Source organism: Strix aluco, chromosome 2 (assembly GCF_031877795.1).
Source record: "Strix aluco isolate bStrAlu1 chromosome 2, bStrAlu1.hap1, whole genome shotgun sequence".
Lineage (NCBI taxonomy): Eukaryota > Metazoa > Chordata > Aves > Strigiformes > Strigidae > Strix > Strix aluco.
In genome coordinates this window covers 49,618,915-49,631,551 of record NC_133932.1, presented here as the reverse complement: position 1 = coordinate 49,631,551, position 12,637 = coordinate 49,618,915, and the positions used below count along the sequence as shown (strand labels likewise).

The window sequence follows — 12,637 nt, the reverse complement described above, 5'->3', positions numbered from 1 at the left end:
AGGGTCGGCGGGTTGGCAAGTCAGGCAGCCAGGCGCTGGGAAACTCCTCTCGGGCACGGCGGCATTGCAGGAGGACGGGCGCCCCAGCCGCCCCACGCACGCACACGGGCGGGCGGGCGCGCACACACGCACCGCACACACACGTACACGCGCGGCGGCGGCCCCCGGCCCCCCGCAGCCGCGGCCGGCGGGGAGGCGGCGCCCGGCGGGGCTGCCCCATGGTCTTGCGGGGGCCGTGGGGGAGCTGCGGGGGCCCCGGCGCGGCGCTCGCCCTCCTGCGCGCCTTCCGCACTAGGATGTTGCGGCAGGTCTTGCACAGGGGGCTGGGGACGTCCTTCTCCCGGCTCGGCCACTTCGTCGCCAGCCACCCGGTGTTCTTCGCCTCGGCGCCCGTGCTCATCTCCATCCTGCTGGGCGCCAGCTTCAGCCGCTACCAGGTGGAGGAGAGCGTGGAGCACCTCCTGGCCCCCACGCACAGCCTGGCCAAGATCGAGAGGAACCTGGTGGACAGCCTCTTCCCGGTGAACCGCTCCAAGCACCGGCTCTACTCCGACCTGCAGACGCCGGGGAGGTACGGCAGGGTGATCATCACCTCCTTCCGCAAGGCCAACATGCTGGACCAGCACCACACCGATCTCATCCTCAAGGTAACCGCGGCGGGTCCCCGGCCCCGTGCATCGCCACCCCGCCCGGACCGGCCCGGCGCCCCGCTCCCCGCCAGCCCCGAGCGCGGGCCCCGCACCTGCCCGCCCGGGCGGACCCACCCGTGGGTGCCGGCCCCTACCCGCCCGCCACGGCCGCCGCCACAGCAGCCGCCCGGTCACCTCCCTGCAACAGTTGGGATGTCTGCCCGCCGCGGGGAGCCGGCACCGCGCTCCCTGCCAGCGCCAAGGGCTCCGCTGCCTTCCCCCCCGCCCCCCCCCTTTTTTTTTTAATCTTTTTCCCCTGTTTTGGTTTTATTTGCTTTGGATGAGCGAGAAGGGCAGGCTGCTTGCTTAAATCATTTTTCGGTGCTTCTGTACTCGCCTGGCAGTCGTGCTCCCGAGTTAAGGCGGCTCGGGCTTTGATAAACTCAAACTTCAAGAACAGTTCGGTGCCAGGCTGCCGAGAATGCTTCTGGGGGCCGTTTCTGTGTCTGGGCTGCACTTCTGCTTGGAGAGGGGTAGCACAAAACCTCCTTCTCACTGCTCATGAAGACAAATGCCATAACTCAGCTGCTTATTTTTAGCGGGTAGTATTTTTTTCCCCTCCGCTCCCAACCCACCATCACACAAAATGCTGTTTTCATAGATGAAGAAAAATCCGGCTCAGCTGTAGGTTGCAGGCATGGTGCATGCAGCCTGTGCTGCCGGCTAAGTTAGAGCGGACAGCATCTTTCCCTGTCACTTGAGCGGCACGGAGCGTGCGAGTCACAGTCTTAACAGGACATCTCACCGTACTGTATGTCATAACATGTCGGAAATCTGCATTTGTTGAAGCTGGTACTCTAGTTTACACCCCAGTATTTTCAAACAGTCTTGGAAGGAAAAACAGGGAGGACAGATGCAAAAACTGTGTGTTAAGAGGGTCAGGTTCACCCGAGAAAAAGGAAAGGAACGTTTACAAATAACCAGAGGTGTGGCAAGCTCAGTCCTGCACGTTTTCGCTGTTGCCGTATGGAAACCCCGGAGACTCAGCATTGCTTTTTTTTTTTTTTCCTCCCCTTGAATGTCAAACTGTCAGCCCATACAAAAGCCAGTGTTAATTCTTTTTAATAGCTTCAGGGAGTGTCTCTTCTAAAATAGGAAGTTAGATGCAAATACCTATTGTATTTGGGGAGATCTCACTCTTTACTAAACAAGGAGATAACTGTTACAGTGTATTTATTTATATTTTATTTCCACTGTAGCCACATACAAAACTATAGTACAGAGCCACTCAGTATTTTATGTTTTCCTTTTTTTCTGTTGACATATTACCCAATGGTAATCAGCAAACAGATTTAATGAGCATCGACTCACTAACTACAGTAACAGGAATGTTACTGGCGAACGAGAGAACTCCAGAGAGACGATTTTCATTCCTTCATTTTCTTGTACCATGAATTGCATTCGCATCCAGTATGTGCCCATTTACTCTGTCATAGGATAATAATGATAATGGATTTTTTCTCTGTTCTGCTTTCTCTAGAGATCTGTAGTTTTATCAATAGCATAGTGACACACAAATAAATGGTACTCGGAATCTTTCCACAAGCAAACTTCTGCATAAGATTTATCACATCAGCGAAAGAGCTATAACTTAGAAAGTTCTGTCAGTATTTAACACTGCCTCATTTTTAATAGACAGAATTTGCTAACAAAATGATTATTTTTCATTTAGTGAGATAATGAACACCATTGCCATTTGACTGTTTACTCTTAACTGTTAATCTGACATTGTCAGGCATATTTGATGCATTATTTTCAACTCTTTACTTATCTAATTAATTCCAGTATGTCATGTGCAGAATAGATTACGTCCTTTGTCCTAATTATTCTTCTGTTTGTGGATAGAGCCAGGCTCAGGCAGCTGCCTGTCCAACCCTGTGGATGGCCCCGTGGGTCAAAGCACAGCAAAACAGAAGTGAGGGCTCCTAGCTCCCAGTATTGTTATATCTGTGGCAATGCAGGGCTACAGCATTTTGTGTCAACAGGGCTCACCGAGGGAAGGAGAAAGGGAAAGGTGGTCATCAAGGTTCTCCTATGTATATATATATATACACACATATGCAGTTGCATGAAAGGGAGAATGGAGCAAGGGCAGCTCCAGCCCTGGTCCAGTTCCAACCAACTCAAAGTGCTGTGCTTGTAAATAAGTGTCCTGAGTGAAACCATGGAGTAATCCCACCTGCATTCCTGAAGATGCTGCTGTGTAGGCACAGTCAGGTCAGAGAACCTATACAGCAGCATTTGCCTACCTTTCCTTTTCTGGAGAAGGATGACCTCCCGGAGGGAGAGGTTTTGCTTTAGAAGAGGCGTCAGGTTGGACGCTCCTCTCGTATGGTTCTTGCTGCATCTCCACCCACTAGCAGGAGGATGGGAGACCCAGGAGGATGGTTGCCCCAGCCAGCTGCCGGCTACTCTAACAGCACCTCTTCTTGGTTTCCTTACCTGTCTTATCCCACCTCATCAGCCAAGGAGAGAAGGGAATGAGCTTTGAACAGCTCCAGCTACCCTAGTCATGTGGCAAGGGAAGGAGATTTCCCCTGGCTTCAGCAGAGGAAGAAGCTTCCATTATTGTCCTCTTAGTAAAGGGATATGAAGTTTTGGGGGCTGAGCAGCTGAAATTAAAACATAGCTGGTACTGTCAAAAGTTAATCATTCTGACATCCTAATCAATTCATTAGTTAATGAAATAACTTCTTTGGTGGCGTCTCAGAAATACTCTGGTTAGCTTAGTGCAATTCATCGTGCGCACACTATCAGCCCGAGAAAGTCGCCATTACCACTACAGCATGATACCCCGTTGGCTGACTGGGAAGAGATTTAGGGAAGGGCTCAGCCTCACGAATGCCTCAGGCCCAGATCTCAAGCGGCGCTCCCAGAGCCAGAGCTGCCGTAGGACTCCCCGCTGACAGCATGCATCTGCCAGTGCGACGCTGGCTGCTCGCATGACAGTGGCCGGTCTTGCGGAATGTACAAGCTGCTCCACACAAGGTCTCTCCTGCTCATTAGCAGGAGGCATGTGGCTGCCTTATATAATAGTTTTGACTTGGAGATGATGCCGAATACCCTTTTGTTTTATTTTTGTATAAATCTCCATCCATAGTTCTCATAACTCCCCATAAATTCTTAAACCATTCTAGGCCTGCCATCCCAGTGTTGCGTTTCCAGCTGACTTAGTCATTTGCAGAAGAAAGGGGGAAACCTAAACATACCTTGAATCTCTGGCGTTGAATAGATGATCCAACAAAAAGCCTCGGTACGGTCTCGTATATGGAAGAGATGCATCCTGAGACTGAGATACTCTGGGAGGGCAATAATGAAATTTTACTTGCAGCTGTACCTGCTCTATAGCAGAGCACAGGGCACCGACATCCTGCGCTGTCGGTGTGCAGGACCTCTCTTCCTCAAGATTTCACTCTTTCAAGAGAGCAAGAGGTAGGAAGTAAAAACACCTAACTGAAGAAAGTGTGCTTTTACCCCTGAATTTTCAAGAAGTGCTTGGAGAAACAAAAATAATTGGGATCGTTGGTGTGGACCATTGAGCAGAAGTTCTGATGATTATATAAAGTCTGTAGAAATCGTCTTAAGCCTATAATCCCACCTAAAAACAGTGTTAGAGCAGCCCCCTACCATTTCATGGTGGTATTTCCACTTGCAGCTAGAAGCTTGGTAGGTTGAAGGCATACAGACTTACTGGAAATACAGACCTAGCCAGATTTTTGAACCCCAGAAAATATTTTCTGACTTAGGCAGAATTTGAGACACCCATCCTTTTGAGCCTGTTCATTCCTCTATACTTACAGTGAATTAACTGTGTTATACTACAAAAGACTTTTTTAAATGAAAGGTTTCCTTTTTTTCGCAGAATATCCTCTCTTCCACTTACGTTATTGTGTTTATAACAATAACACAGTGCTAATATATTTTTGGCAAAAACTCCTCTTAAGATGACAAGACACAAAGATGAAAAGGGATTGAAATGTAACATGCCTTACTGAAGGGGATTGCATTTGCAGTTTGCCTCTGTGAAAATCTGTAGATGTGGGTTTATTTCTTTTAAAGAAACCTCTCCTAATGACATATTTTTCAGACAGTGCTTATACATAGCCCCTCTCATCTAGATCTATTGATGGCCAGTTTATGTAACTAATTAAATATCTATTTGAACATGCAAGCAAAGAGTAAATTTGGGTATTTCCGTTTAAGGACACATATATTTAAGAAATGCGTAACTTCTGATTACTGCAGAACAAAACAGTTTAACTTAAAAATTTTATAGACCTCATACTTGTTGGGGTTTTATTTCCTCTCTCTGTTCCTTAATTATTATGTCCCTGTTAATGTTTGTGCCTGCATGCTCTGTCTACGGTCTTCCTGGATTTCCACACTTATTTTCTATGTGTGAGGAAACTTGTGGAGGAAATAATCATAATTACGTTCCCGTGTCTGTGGTATTTCCAATTGCTTTGCTGTACAAACACGGCACGCTTAAGCCATTATTTTCAAAGTCAGTGGAAGTAGGTTCTGGTTGTTCAGCAGAGCCGAAAGCTATCTGTCGCGATCGTGGCTAACGCAAGGTACTCTTTATTTTAAAACTTCAACTACTTCTGAATGCCTGGACACAGGCAGTCAAATGTGGATCTGGCAATGGATATAGTAGGTCTCCACCTTCTCTAGGTACCTCTAGCACTAAAAACACTTACAGGGAAACAGTCAACAGAACAAATAGTGAATTCTGCTTAAAAAAAAAAAAAAAAAAAAGGATGAAGTCATGTCTTTAGAGCAAAGCTGTAAGATGAGGGGAAGAGTCCTAATACAAGAAAAACAAGGGTGTGAAAGCAGCAGAAGTGCAAGCCTGTTGTCATAGCAGCACAATGCTGCAGGGCTAAAATGTATCTTATGCGAAAACAGATGAGAATTAAGATACACAGGTAAGATCTGGGCACAGCCAGGGAAAAGGGAAGGAAGATAAATAGCACACTGCAAGGACAGTGTGGAAGCGTGTGCAGAAACCCCCCTGAGCTCCCGGTGTCAGCAGCAGCAGCTCCTCGGTGTGGTTCCTGCAGGCAAGAGGGTTTGATCTCTCCTGCAGGCACTGGCCAGCAGCTGGAGCAGAAGTCCTGAAGTTGTCTGTGCCTGGGAGGTCAACTACATCCCACTGGTCCCCACCGACTCTCTGCCCTGCTCCAGCAGCGCCATGCAGGACAGGACCCCTCCGCTCTCCCTCCTGCCTTACGCCATGGTGCGATGCTCCCCTGCACCCGGAGCTGCTGCCAGCCGGGCAGCCCATGCTGGGAACGTCCAGCGCCCTGTGTTGCGTCACCTTTCCTGCCTTGGAAGGTCAGACCTCACCTCCTGTCGAACAGAGTGCACAGGGGACAGATTTTCTCAATACGTGGCTGGACGTGTGTGTCAGAGGACATCACCCCTCCAGGTGACCCTCTGGGAAAGCGCAGCAAGCAGGCAGGGCAGGCGTCGGAGTCCAGGGACCTCCATGCATCACAGCCACCTGAGGCCAGGCCACCGGCACCCCAGGCAGCGCCTTAAGGCTTGAGGAGAGCTGTCAGGGCTCCCCAGTGACCATGTTTGGGCTTCCCAAAAGCTGTGACTGGGCTCTGCCTTTAAGTTGGGGTTTACAGCAGGAGAACCCCCTCTCTCCTGTTGGAAGGGAGAATGAGGAGCTGAGTCGCTGTGAACACTATTGAGGTTTCCCTGCAGCAAGGAAGGGACCATTTGTCACACTTCTGCTGGAGGAGCCCTTGGCAAGAGCCTGCACCGTGTCTCCAGCCCCCTGAGAAGCAGTGTAAGGATGGAGAGGTGTTTACGAAGAGGTCTGGGGTGTGTGGAGAAGGCCACTGGTGGTGGAATGGATGCAAGATCAGCTGCAGGAGTGAAGTGCTCATCTTTTTTTCCCCATCGTGAAAAGCCGATCTCAGAGCCACACACCAGGCTGCACAGAGGGGTTTCTGCTGCCCAGGCATCCCGTCCTTCGGCAGCGGTTGGCCTGAAAACCGTAGCGGGCTTCTCTCGCTGGGACAAATTCAGGCAGAATTACCAGGGCAATTGTCAGAATCAAGACGGTATTGATTAGAAAAGCTTTTCCACTTCAGATTAGAAAAGAAAAATCATGTCTAGCAATTTTCTATAGCTACCAAGAAGGCAGATGGAAATGTAAATGCAGGCACATCTGCTACTTTGAGCACTAATAGTTGTCCCTCAGTTGATGAATTGTAGTTTGAACAATTTTTAGATTTTATTTACATGAAAATTGTTTGGAGAAAATACAATTCACCGTGTTTTGGATGGCTGAAAAAATTAGTTGCAAAAATACATAGCTTGCGTAATTAGTGTCTTAGTGTCTCTTCGGGAAACCTGATTGTAGGGCTGTTAGAAAAAGAGCCCAGCTACTCATAGCGATCCTCGCTGCATGCTCTCCAGCTGCAACTTCTGATGTTTATCCTGAGCCGTTAGGATCTGTTGGCTTCCTCCATCGGCTGTGCACCCACTCTCTGTCCCTCAGCCAGGCTGGCTTGGTCAGGAGCCTCCTGGCCACCAACCCCCCTTTGAGTCTCTGCCCTGGACCCGTGTCTCAGACTGACAGCCGGACACAGCCCTGTTCAGGAGTTCCCTTGCCTTCCCTCTGTGCACCTTCTTCTGATGAACACACACTCTTAATTCTTCCCATGTTTGCAGAGACCACAGTGCTTCTTTCATGAATTAAGGTGGGAGCTGTGCAAGTCTTTTCCCTCTCATAACCCTTTTACATTTTGACTGAGGCTGTCTCTTGAAGTGAATAAAAAAAGCACTCTGCAAAGATAGGAATTGCCAGAGATTACTGAGATCATAGAAAAAGTGGAGAAATTTATAGCTATCCATTAAAGGCTTTTTCTCCTCTTCATTTTCCTTGGCACGAGTTACCTGTAAAAATTACCAAAAGAGTAAACCAGCTTCACATGAAAATGAAACCTATATTTAAAATGATTGTTTTCATCCTGCTTTCTAGTTTTTCAGTCTTGAACCCAAAACAGTGAGAGATTTTAAATAGTAATAGGTAATGAGTTCATTCTTCAATTTATTTTTGAGCCTTCTCAGGCTTTCCTCCATAACCATGAGATCAGATTTTTTATGAAAGCTGAGGTGTTTTGTTTTTTAAAAAATCGCAATACTTCAGGCTCAGAGAAAAACCAGACGGTGAAAATTACAGTAAAAAAATTGTAAGAGTTGGCAACACTGACTAGAGTGAAACTCATTTTTAATTTGAACCATCAGATATAAACTAAATAGAGTTAAATAATAGCAACAACAACAACAAAAAAGTAATAAGGCATTGCAGAGATCTCGCTCCTGAGTAAAACATGTCTCTTCTCTGTGCCAGATCATTCACAGTACAGGAGGACGTCCGTATATCTAGCTAGTTTTGTCTGGTTGACCATTCATCAACTATATGTCAAGTAACAAAGCATTGTCATGTCCTTATGATGAGTGATGTCCCCTATAAAACACCACACGTCACTGCTCAGCAGCAAAACCAAACATTTTTGCGGTATATATGATAAGCAGGAGGTAGTTGTACACATCCTTAATATTAAAAATGGTGGCTGAGACTCTGATCCAGCTTCCACGGGAGTCAGAATGTCTTTCCGTGAGCTGGGAATAGGAGCTTGGCAGGTGTCCTGTTTGAAGTGTCTTGTTGCATGTTGCTGTCACTCTCACCATGGAGTTTCTCTGGGAGCAAGGCTGTGCCGCCAGCGAGGCGAGACCCGTGTGTGGCAGCAGTGGCCATCGCTGGGTCCTCGTGCCTCGTCCCCTTTGCGCATAGCTTCAGTCGGGGTAGCAGATTATGTAACATGGGCTTAAAGGATTTCTGGGATCGGACCATTTTGCAAATGAATCAGCAGTTTCTAAGCCCTCCCTGCTGGGATGGGATCTGTTTGCTTCACCGGGAAGCTGCAGACTTCTTTGTTACCTGATTAAATTGACAAAATTCTGGTAATACCTGCTCACTTCTGAATTAAAGAAAGGACTTCTCAACAAAGCAAAGGAACTAGAGGTTTTCCTCACCCCTTCTTGTAGCTCCCTGCATCTTTTGCATGGACTTAAGAATAAAATCAAGCTTTCCTTTCTGTCCTGAATATACACCTCTAAGTACAACCCCTTTGCCTTCAGGTTCACTTTGCTGCCACTGCTGAAAGTTGTGCCAAGCTCTGTAGAGGGAAAAGCTGTCTCACAGAGCCTGGTGTGGGGCTTGGCCACCCCAGGGCAGCCAAACTGAGTGTACTGGGGGGCTCTGGTTCCTGGCACCTGCCTTTCTGTGCTGATGGCAGAGGTAGGAGGACAGGCAGCCAAAAACAGCTTGAAGAAATCTTTGCAGCCATGGCTCTCTGGAGGCCCTGGAGCAAATGGTTTAGCCCAGGATAAGTGAAAGGATTTTAGCTTTTGCTTCCTGGCATCCCCTCCTGGGCCCGTGGGCAAAACCAGCCAGCAGGGCAGTGCAGTTTTCACCACCTCTCATCTGTCAGCTGTGCCATGGGCCAAAATGTGGCTTAATGTGGAGGCATGAGACCAGTACAGCCCTCACCTGGAGGTATTTGCAGAAAGGGATTTGTCTCCCGGTTGAAGGCATCTTTCCTCTCTGTCAAAAATAAATAACTGGGTGAGCATGGGACTTAGAGTTAACAAAGACCAAGACCAAGATGTTACCAGATGCAAATGGCTAAGGCTAAAGGAAGAGAAAAACACTGTTCTAGAAGGCTCTGGTGTGGTACAGGATGCACATAAACACTTTTGGAAGGGAGAGTGGAGTTGCAAGTGATGGTTACTGTTTAAACAACAATGGAAGGGAGAGGTGGAAGTTACTATTTCGTGCCTCAGCGCTTTCAGGGACAGCGTGCCACTGTGGCAAGGGAGCTTAGGCGACGCTGTGCAGTTCTCATGCTGCAGTGCTCTGGCATCTCAGCAGTAAACTGCTTTTTGGTTCCTTGCACTGTTAGCTAGCTGAAAAACCTGTGAGTGATGAGCAAGCAGTGCATGCCTCCGTTCAAGAAAAAACATTCATTCAGCTTTTGTTATTCCTTTAAATCTCCCTTTCTCCTAATAGGATTGATAAGGATAAGAAAACACCTGGATAAATGAGAATCTGGTGGTCAGTGGTTTGTCCCAGTACAAGGTGCTGGGTTTATTCAGAATATGGTTACTTGCTATTAAAATCTGCTGCACTGAGCACAATATGCATTATGCATTAGCATATTGCTAATGTTGTCCCCATCACACAACAGCCTTTACCATCTCTTGTTAACAATCTGAAATTTCCTGGGGGACCTCATGGTGCACCATAGACAAGCCAAATTGCAGATGGTGTAATCCCTTGAACTCGCAGGCAGCCCTGTAACCTCTTGGACCTTCTGTTTTCTGTGGAAGCCAGTTACCCAGGGCTATGGGTGCAGGCACTGGATGTGAGTGGAAAAATCTGTGTGGCCACAGTTGAATCCCCAGCATGGCAGCAGACAGGAGAGTGCTGTGGAACTGCAGCTCCCGGTGGGGAAGAGGCGGCAGCCCTGCGACGCACAGGCTGCCACAGGCAAGCAAAGGGAGAGAGACAGCCTGCAGCCATGCTGCAGCACACCCCTGCCCTGCACTGAGGTGACAGAGGTATTTCTTTCTAGAATCTGGTCTGAAAAAGCAAAGTGCGGGTAAAGTGATGTCTTGAGGGTGAAAGTCTGAGTCAGGCTGCCCAGAGCTGAATCCTTGGGTGCACTGGGGCAGTGCTTGGCATACTTTGCTGGGATGGAGAGAATGGCAGGTTTTCCTCTTTGGCTGTTTGCCTCCAATTTGAGACAAAAAGTTGTGGTCACTGGCAAAGCTCGGAGAACATCTCGTAGCTGCTCTGAACTGCACGAGCTTGCAGCTGGCTCTGGGGGCTGCTCGGCTGCCGGGATTGTGCCAGGATGCAGAGCTGTCAGTCTGCTCCCCTCTCTTCCCCAAAGCCCCATCGTTGGGAGGTGTGATGGGCAGGTCCCCCCAATGCGGCGCCTGGTCCAGCCCAGCACGGCCTCGCAGGAAACACCGGGCCACTGCCATGGAACGGGCTTCTGAGTCTGAAATTATCATTTCCAAGAAGAAATGAGTATTTTAGGTATGACATTTAGCTTCTAGCCTTTCACTAAAGATGAAGTAACAGCTGTGACAGATGAGGTTATTTTATAACCTAAATATTAAAAGAAAGTGCTTCAGACGTAGAAGGAAGCAAATGCAGCAGTGAGGCTGGGTGGGTAAAGAGCGACACATTATTCGATAGAAGTTGCATGATAGTTTAGTTTCTTCTGCATTGTGTCACTCAATGGATCCTCTCTGAAGGAGTTGTATTGTGAATCTAACACAGGCAGGAAATCCCTTCTAGTCCTTCTAGCTGTCCTCAGCTGCGCTTCTTTATATAACATCTGACTTTACAACTGTTGTCAATGAAACCATACAGTAGCTGCCACTGAAAAAAATTTAAAATCGGATATCTGTTTTCGATTCAGTAAATCAGGGCATTTTCCCCAAACTGTAATGATGTACATTTGAATTCATATCCCAAAACAGCTCTTGCAAAGCGGAGCTCTGCAGACACAAACTGGAAAGACGGGAAGAATTCCCTGAACAGGTTCATTTCTTTGTCATGTTCCTGCAAATCTTTTGATTTGTTTCATTTTAGAAGTTGTGCAAAAGCTCCTAATTTGTTGCACAGACAGTTATTTGTTCTCCCACCACAATGGAGAATTTTGCTTCTCACTATGGCTGGGTATTGTGTTCTCACAGTACTGTGAAAAGATTTGTTAGTTCAGTTAATTTCTCAAACCTGTCTTTGTAATGTCAATATTGAACTGTTGTTCTGTTAAAAATAAAAACTACTCAAAAATAAAAACTACTCAAATGTAGAAAAATACACCTCCAAGCTGCTAGAGAAACAAGTTGAGAATATAGGAATTTTCTAATCTTTCCCTATATGATGTCGTATCATCCCGAGAAACAGAGGCAACATAATTAAATTAATACCCATCACACATTATGCAATGTAATCATAAAACAATCAGATTCATAGTGTCATGTAAATTTTTTTTTTCTGCAAATAGGTCTGAAATACCACACAAAAGTCACTATGACTATTTAATTTCAACAGACACAGGATTTTAGCCATAGCAGACATTTTGTCCATTGCCAGATGAGTATATAAGTTCTACTGCTCTTGTGTACCCTGTCTTCTATTTTTTTAGTCAGAAAGGAGCCAGTTCCATTAAATATCACTTATCCCAGCCTCTTTAGTAGGCATAAGAGCCTCCTGCCTTCTTTGGATTACAGCAGAAAACAGCATATGCAGGTAGAAAAAAAAAGGAATTGTGTCCCTGTAGCCAGTTCTCTGTGTCTTGCTCGAAATTTGAAGGCAGAAAATAACTATTGCCCCTTTAAGGAAAATAAATTAGACTCTTTCTCAGTTTGGCTCTTCAGCTCCCTGGAAGAGCTGTGGTGTCCCCACTTTGCAGGTGAAGGAGGGCTTCTCCTTCTCTTTTATCAGCCCTGCTTTTTGTCACCACACCTTTGCAATGCTCCTATGACCTTTTTCCTCGGTGTAAAAGGGACCGAAGGATAAATCCTTGTAGTTCCTCAAAGCAGATCTGGTGATTTGCTCCCCCCACGCCAGCAGATTTGTTCCCCCCACAGCCGCAGACATGGCAGTCCACACAGCCCAGTCACTTGGGCGGCCACATCCGTGGGGTCATGGGGACCAGGCAGCACAAGGGGTGCGCGACCCTCTGCATCATCCCCACTCACACCTCGAGAGAATCGTATATCTCACTGAGCCGTGCACAAAGCACACACACAGCGGTGTGCAGGGGCCCCTGGCATTTGGTATGTCAGGTACCCCCTGTGCCACCTAGAAAAGAGCAGAGGGAGCCCCTTCCTGAACTTTGCGG

The 12,637-nt window shown here is 47.4% G+C and overlaps 1 protein-coding gene across 1 annotated transcript in view; it reads left to right on the top strand.

Annotated features, from left to right (window-relative positions):
- The first annotated feature begins 208 nt into the window (after positions 1 to 208).
- The window catches only part of PTCHD1 (patched domain containing 1), a 39,794-nt gene continuing 27,365 nt past the window's right edge, over positions 209 to 12,637 (top strand). Inside the window, exon 1 of the mRNA XM_074814653.1 lies at positions 209 to 647. Coding sequence (XP_074670754.1) covers positions 219 to 647 — 429 coding nt within the window. The 5' untranslated portion in view covers positions 209 to 218. The remainder of the gene's footprint in view (positions 648 to 12,637) is intronic.